The sequence below is a fragment of the Lathyrus oleraceus genome, unplaced genomic scaffold (assembly GCF_024323335.1).
Source record: "Lathyrus oleraceus cultivar Zhongwan6 unplaced genomic scaffold, CAAS_Psat_ZW6_1.0 chrUn0238, whole genome shotgun sequence".
Classification (NCBI taxonomy): Eukaryota; Viridiplantae; Streptophyta; class Magnoliopsida; order Fabales; family Fabaceae; genus Lathyrus; species Lathyrus oleraceus.
In genome coordinates this window covers 54,411-62,578 of record NW_026112629.1, presented here as the reverse complement: position 1 = coordinate 62,578, position 8,168 = coordinate 54,411, and the positions used below count along the sequence as shown (strand labels likewise).

The window sequence follows — 8,168 nt, the reverse complement described above, 5'->3', positions numbered from 1 at the left end:
GTTGTTATATCTATGAAATTTGATTGAATTGTGTGAATGATGAAAGTGTTGTTGTTAAACCTATGAAATTTGATTGAAATTGTGAAAATGATGAAATGTTGATGTTAAACCCATGAAATTTGATTGAATTGTGTGAATAATGAAAATGTTGATGTTAAACCCATGAAATTTGATTGAATTTTGGGAATGATGAAAATGTTGATGTTAAACCAAGGAAATTTAATTGGATTGTGTGAATGATGAAAACGTTGTTGTTACATCAATCAAATTTGATTGAATGGTGGAAATGATGAAATGTTGATGTTAGACCCATGAAGTTTGAATGAATTTTGTGAATAATGAAAATGTTGTTGTTAAACCCATGAAATTTTATTGAATTGTGGGAATAATGAAAATGTTGTTATTAAACACATGAAATTTGATTGAATTGTGTGAATGATAAAAATGATGACGTTAAAAACATGAAATTTTATTAAATTGTGGGAATGGTGAAAATGATGATGTAAACACATGAAATTTGATTGAATTATGGGAATGATGAAAATGTTGATGTTGAACCCATGAAATTTGATTGAATTGTGGGAATGATGAAAATGATGATGTTAAACCCATGAAATTTGATTGAATTGTGTGATTAAATGAAAATATTGTTGTTAAAACCATGAAATTTGATTGAAATATGTGAACACTAGTGCAGAAAGAAGATTTTACACCCGTTTTTTATACATATTACACCCGTTATGATAGGGTGTAAATTCAAAGGGTGAGATATGTATGAAGAATTTACACCCGTTTTAAAACGGGTGTAAAAAGAGAATATATTACACCCTATTTTAGATTTAAAAAAAGGGTGTAATTGGTAGATATATACATTAAATTTTAAGACATTTACACCCTATTTAATATAAAACGGGTGTAAATTGTCACCTATTACACCCTGTTTTAGATAAAAAAAAGGTGTAATTGGTAGATATATACATTGAATTTTAGGACATTTACACCCTATTTAATATAAAACGGGTGTAAATTGTCACCTACATACATTGAAGTTAAACGAATTTACACCCTATTATAATTCAAACGGGTGTAAAATGACAAATATTTACACCCTATTTTTGATATATCAAATGTAAAATATCTTATAATTACATTTAATTTTAACACATTTACACCCTATTTTGTGTATGAACGGTGTAAAATATCTCAATTTTTTTAAAAATATTTTATTTGAAATTTCATTAAACCAAATATTTTTATATATTCCTGGATATTCAATAAAAAACAAAAATAACCAAAACAAACATTTCTCTAATCTTTAGAATCTTGCACCAAGTCATACATCAACAAAAATTGTATTCATGTAAGAAAAAAATTCAACCACTTTGTTCATGTAACTTGTACCAATAAATCATTCATGGAACAAAAATATATCTATATATAAGTTTTTTTTAATCGCTTCTGTTTTGTCATTAAATCTTTCTTTTCCTGGTTCTCTTGCTCTTCAACCTTTTGCAAAAAGAATTGAGCCCAAAGTTGTCGGATGTGATCAATTGACTCTTTTTCATATGATGAGGTGTCTGTGAATATCTGCAAGTTCAAACATATAATAAATTAAACAACTACATGTTAAAACAATAATTTACATGTTTTTCATTAAATATATGTAATATAAAATACCTCATTGAATCTTTCAACAATACAAGCATCAATAATGTCAAACATATTTTTCATGACATAATATCCACATGCCCATCCGTTATCTTGTTGATGCCCCTGCATATAAACTCCTAGTTACATTAAAGCCACCAAAAACAACAACATCACAAACTTTTTTCCTTTTTCACAAAATTTGTACCAACACTAACTTTCTTCACTCGACATAGAAACACATACAATTTTAGTTGGTTCAGAGCATGTACAACTATAATTTTATCACCATAAGTGCAATTCAGTAATAAATATACTACATGTTTATAATGATAACTTACAAATATATCACTTGCAATTATAAAATCGGAATTTTCTTTTTCTTTATCTCATTATATAATATAAATAATCAAGATATATGGGCATTTAATACCTCTTTATAAATGGTATCTTTCAAGAACTAAAAAATCAAGCCAACACACCAGTATTCCAAGAAACGACAATATAGTAAAACAAATCTTACCATAATATTCTTCCAATTAGGCTTCTTCTTCTTAATACCTCTTAATAAATGATAACCTTCTAGAGCTCTGATAAAAGAGTTGTCAACGAAGTAAGTTATAAATATAAAGACTATGTGTACAAAAATTTAGTATAAATGATATCTCTCTATTTAGGCTTCTTACCCCTCCAATATGACCTTAATATTTTTCTTAGGAGATCTGTTTAATGAACAAAACCAAAAAATAATATTATCTTCAGGACAAATGACAAACAATTGCCAGTGATTGCAGTAAATTTACAAAAAAAAAGTGTTAGAATCAATAAAATTTAAATATTACAAAATAACATATGAAAAACGATAAAACCTTGAAGGAAACATGTACTTACCTATTTAGCAATGGTCCTAAATAACATTTTTTTGGCTCTCCATCCAACTTATTTTGTATGTATGTTTGAATAACTTCGGCCGGTTTTGTGTGAACTAGTATCCTATTTGGATCGAGAAACCCAAATAGTTTGTTGAAATTCTTGGAGATACACATGCGATGTAGATATCTAAATTTTTGAAACAATATTAATTATATTTGATACATAAAAAAAATAACTAACAATAGAATATGATACTTACGTGCACCATAAAGACAAGATAGATGTGGATAGCCATTTAATACCGGAAGTTAATTCATTAAGATCCACCCTATCAATAAAAACTGAGAGTTCACTTGTTTCATGATCCAAATCTAGAGAGAATGAATTTTCCTTGAGATTGTTAATCTTTTTGAGGTAATCTTTAGAAGCATCCATTTTTTTAGTTAAATCTTCAGTAGTCATAACCTTTGAGCAACTTCCGTTAGTGCTCGTACCCACAGATTCTACATGCTGTATCAAGTGAACATTAATTAAATTAATTTTTTTCTAATTTTTAGTAGATTAATTGTATCCAGTTACGCATACCTCTTTTATAAACATCTCTTTAGGCCTCTCGGAGCGGAGCTCCAATTGCATCTGTTGTAGGAGTTTCATTCCTTGTTGGATTTGAGCTCTCTCCTCTTGCATCTCTTTTTGCATTTGTTGTTGGAGCTCTGTTCTTTGTTGTTGGAGATGTTTTTGTAATTTATGTTGGAAATCTATATTCATTTTTTGCTCCAAGGCTTGAAGGTGGGCTAGAAGGTCATCTTGAGAGACACCTCCTAAGGTGGAGCGTGAACTTTTTCCATAGAATTTCTTAAAGCCCACACCCCTAGGAGCAGTGCGGATCCGACCAGGGTGTTCATTTATTCCAAGAGCAACAGTCAAGATATCGTCACGCCCTTCAAAGACAATAGTACCTTGTGTATTTTTTTCCACTAACTCTCCCTAAAACATTTAGATACATATAAAAATGATGTAAAATGATTACTAAGTTATGAATGAAATTTAAATTTATCAATAAATCTTTTATTACTTACAATCTTAGATGCTACTAAGTTTGTTGCCTCAGATGTAAAATTTCCCGATGGCTTCTGTCGAGCCATCAACCATGCCTCATATCGCTTTAGTTCGGGAGGGTCAACCATCAAACTTTCATCACCTTTGGCCTCTTCAATCACTTTTTTCCTCCTCTCTTCCATTACGGTGGCCCTAAGTTTTTCATAACCACCACGAGACAAAATATGAGGGTGGATATTCTTTGATGCATGTGTCTTTCCTTTTAGCCTTTTCTCCTATTACAAATAAATCACATTAAACTAAACGTCAAAAACCAAATCAATTTAGATAACATAAAAATAAATCTACAAATTTAACTAACTTGAAAATCTTCTTTTTGTCGAGTCTGGACAAACAAATCCCAATCTTCTTCTTTGATAAATTTATACTTTTCAAATGGAGTTGTATTTCCATGCTTATCTCCTTTCCCAAATATATAGACATTTGAGAGCAATGTCTTAAATTGCTTCAATCGTTCCCCCATATAAACAAACCAATGCTTCCTAAATTCTTTATCAGTGGGGCAAGTGAACTTACACTTCAAAACATAAGGAGTGTTAGTAATTGAAGCAATTACAGATAATAACTTTAAAATAATTAATTAAAAATGCATACCGTGATATCGTCCCATATCACGTCCTTCAACTTATCGCTTATCTTTTTCCATTGCTTTTCATTTATACTAACCTTGCTACGTGCAATGAATGACAAATAACTTTTAAACTTTGCAGCATACTGACCAATGGGTTGGAAGGTATCAGGATCAAAATCAATTTGGTATTTTTCACCATCAGGAAGTTTGGCAATGAAACGTAGCAATGCTGTGACACCTCTAGTCTTCTTTTTTTTTGGTGAAGAGCTAGATGGTTTATCCATAATTCCTGTTTAGAGAGAAAACAATATTAGTCAAAACTAAAATTAAAATGAATAATAAACATAATAACAATTTTTCTTGGTTATTTGTTATTATCCTCCAAAATCCCTTCTTGATGATCATAACGAATGGCATAAACATCATCAACTTCATTTTCATCATTAAAATAAGGCCTTTGTGTTGAAAAAGAAGTATTGTGATCAATGTCTAGAGTTGAATCTTCATTTTCATCACTATAATTCATGTTTCTTCTTTGGAGGACAACAGACCACCTAGTGTTCGAGGGATCCTTTACATAAAATACTTGTACTGCTTGAGCTGCCATGATAAAAGGTTCATCCTTATATCCTACCTTATCAAGGTCCACCAATGTAAATCCTAATTCATCAGTTTGCACACCATTGTTACTATTAACCCATTTACATTTAAAAATAGGAACTTTAAACTTAACATAATTGAGCTCCCATATCTCTTCTATAACGCCAAAGTAAGCTGTGGATGCCAAGACAGGGTTTTTATCCTTTGAACTAGAAAAGTGCATTGAAGAAGCTGTTATCATTACCCCACTATTTTGCATGGTACTCTTGTCATCCTGTGATTTTGTACAAAAAGAAAACTTATTTATATCGTACCCACTCCAACATAAAACATTAAAGCTAGGCTCGTATGCTAGAAACTTTAATGTATCAGAAGCATTATCATCATTCATAATCTTGGTTTTAAACCATTTTGAGAATGTTCTGTTATGCTCTTTCAACACCCATTTTTCAGTCATACGAGGGTTTTTAGCTTTGACAATGGTTTGATGTGTACTCAAGTATGGATGAACCTCGTCAGTGTTATTCAATATATACAAATGTGCTTGAAAAACTTCCCCTTCGCCCATATGCTTAACCTTTAGACGTGTACCCTTACCGTCACATCTTCCATCATGACGAGACTTGGGTAGTCCTACAGGTTTTGCATCTGACAAATAGTCTGTACAAAATTCAATGGCTTCTTCTGTGATGTACCTTTCAACAATAGATGCTTCAGGACGATAATAATTCTTCACATAGCCTTTCAATATCTTCATGTATCGTTCAAAAGGATACATCCACCTTAAATAAACAGGACCACACAATCTAATCTCTCTAACTAGATGAACAATCAAGTGAACCATGATGTCAAAAAATGAAGGAGGAAAAAACATCTCCAACTGACACAAGATAATAATTGACTCGTTTTCCATCTCGTCCAATTTATCAGGGTCAATCACTTGGTTACAAATATCATTAAAGAATAAGCACAATCTAGTTATGGCATGTCGGACATTTTTTGGCAAGATGCCACGAATAGCCACAGGTAGTAGTTGTTGCATCAAAATGTGGCAATCGTGAGATTTTAAACCAATTAGTTTGAGATCTTGTATTGACACGAGACTTTTGACATTTGAGGAGTATCCATTTGGCACTTTCACACCTTGTAGACACTGGCAAAATTTTCTTTTCTCTTCTTTTGACAATGTATGACACGCCGGTGGCAAATAGGTTTTGTTACCTCTTGGTTGAGGAGCTAACTCCTCTCTTATTTTCATCTTAACCATATCTAAACGAGAATTTAAACCATCTTTGGTCTTACCTTGAATATTAAGAAGTGTTCCGATTACACTATCACACACATTTTTTTCCACATGCATTACATCAATACAATGTCTTACATCAAGACTGGACCAATATGGAAGGTCAAAGAACACTGAACTCTTCTTCCATATATTATTACTTGTAATCTTTTTTTGTTTTTTTCCAAAACTAACACTTATGTTCCTCACCCGATGATAGACTTCTTCTCCAGTTAAGGCCTTTGGGGCAACTTTATACTCCTGATATCCATTAAAAGCCTTTTTCAATCTTCGATATGGGTGATTATGATTAAGAAATCTTCGGTGTCCAAGGTAAACAGTCTTTTTTCCTTTCTCTAATTGATGGTAGCATGTATCTTTTTCACATATAGGGCATGCTTTATGCCCCTTAACTTTATAACCAGACAAGTTACCATAAGCTGGAAAGTCATTGATGGTGCAAAATAACATAGCCCGCAATTTGAAAGTTTCATTTGAAAAACTATCAAATACATCAATTCCTTCATCCCACAACTTTCTTAAGTCATCAATCAACGGGCTTAGATAAACATCTATGTCATTTCCTGGTTGTTTTGGTCCAGAAATCATCATAGATAACATAACATGTTTCCTCTTCATGCACAACCAAGGAGATAAATTATAGATAATCAAGAGAACGGGCCATGAACTATGGTTACTACTTAAACTACCATATGGATTCATTCCATCAGTAGAAAGTCCAAGCCTAAGGTTTCTTGGTTCAATGCCAAAGTCTGGAAATAAAGTATCAACCTTCTTCCATTGCAAAGAGTCGGCTGGATGCCGAATTTTTCCATCACACTTCCTTTCTTCTGCATGCCATCTAATATTCTTCGCATCATTTAAATTACCAAACAATCGCTTAAACCTTGGAATAATTGGAAGGTACCATAACACCTTTGCTGGAGGACCCTTTGTGGTCACATCACAACCTTCATCATCACTCTTCTTCTTATAGCGTGATGTCATGCACTTGGGACATTTTTCTTTCTCTTCATTATCTTTCCAATACAATATGCAGTCATTAGGGCATGCGTGTATTTTCTTATATTCTATACCCATTGGACATAATATCTTTTTTGCCTCATAGGCCCGGTTCGGCAACATGTTTTCTTCCGGTAACATTTCCTTCAACAACTCTAACAATTGTGTGAAGCTTTTATCTGTCCAACTATTAATCGCCTTCAAATTGAACAATCTTAGCACAGCCGACAGTCGTGTGAAGTTTTTACAATTTGGATACAAAGGGATTTTACTGTCATTGCAAAGAGTATCATGTATATTTGCCCGTTGAAAAGAGTCTTGTCCAATATCACGGATCATATCTTCTAGACGATCACCCATCTCTACATCAAACTCTTCTTTAGGAGAGGCCTTTGGCGCGTCAGACAATTCACCATGCCATATCCACTTTGTATAATTTTGACAAATCCCGTTAACTCCTAAGTGTTCCCATACGATGTGAGCCTCTAAAGGTGCAATATTTACACACTTAGCACAAGGACAGTGAAATCTTCCATTACTTTCAGGAAGATTAGTTTCAGCAAATTTCAAAAACTCTAACACTCCTTTCTTATACTCCTCGGATAGGCGATTTTTTTGCATCCAACTACGATCCATAACTATGTAAAGAACAAAAAGAATTGTAGTTAAAAGATGCACTTACAAGTATAATACAACTAGTGTTTCTTATAAATAATACAACTAGTCCTGTTGGCATACTTAAGGTGTTGGATGAATTTTTGCGACGAATATTTTCATATATGTTTTTCCTGTTAAACATTTTAAGTTAGTTCTTGTCAATGTACATAGCTGTATGGATAATTTGTCCTCCCTGTTTTTAGAACATATACCATCACCCTTATGCTTTCCTATATCGAGTATGTGTTGTAATTATAATTTTTCTATGTCTTTTAATCCGCTGTCCCGTACCTGAGTTTAGATTGGAAATGTGGCTTACCACAATGATGTGTTGTATGAAGAGCTGAGGAGGTCGATTCCTCATCTGGAAAATTTATTGCAAATAGCAGAGGAGGA

At 32.6% G+C, this 8,168-nt stretch overlaps 2 protein-coding genes across 2 annotated transcripts; both read right to left on the bottom strand.

The window, feature by feature from the left end:
• Positions 1 to 1,340: 1,340 nt before the first annotated feature.
• LOC127112996 (uncharacterized) lies at positions 1,341 to 4,495 on the bottom strand. The gene is made up of 4 exons (XM_051046425.1): positions 4,234 to 4,495; positions 3,941 to 4,156; positions 3,600 to 3,854; positions 1,341 to 1,587 (listed from the first exon to the last, which is right to left on the bottom strand). The coding sequence occupies exons 1-4, from the start codon at positions 4,492 to 4,494 to the stop codon at positions 1,432 to 1,434; spliced, it is 888 nt and encodes a 295-aa protein (XP_050902382.1). The 5' UTR covers position 4,495; the 3' UTR covers positions 1,341 to 1,431.
• Positions 4,496 to 4,574: 79 nt separating this feature from the next.
• LOC127112997 (uncharacterized) lies at positions 4,575 to 7,751 on the bottom strand. Its single transcript, XM_051046426.1, has one exon. The coding sequence runs from the start codon at positions 7,749 to 7,751 to the stop codon at positions 4,575 to 4,577; it is 3,177 nt and encodes a 1,058-aa protein (XP_050902383.1).
• Positions 7,752 to 8,168: the final 417 nt, after the last annotated feature.

Bases quoted from the DNA above. Each gene is read 5' to 3' on its own strand.
- LOC127112996 (XM_051046425.1), bottom strand. From the start codon at position 4,494: ATGGATAAACCATCTAGCTCTTCACCAAAAAAAAAGAAGACTAGAGGT. The intron at 4,157-4,233 runs GTATGCATTTTT...TATGTTTTGAAG, and splicing joins TGATATGGGACGATATCACG to TGTAAGTTCACTTGCCCCAC. The intron at 3,855-3,940 runs GTTAGTTAAATT...TATTTGTAATAG, and splicing joins GACAAAAAGAAGATTTTCAA to GAGAAAAGGCTAAAAGGAAA.
- LOC127112997 (XM_051046426.1), bottom strand. From the start codon at position 7,751: ATGGATCGTAGTTGGATGCAAAAAAATCGCCTATCCGAGGAGTATAAG.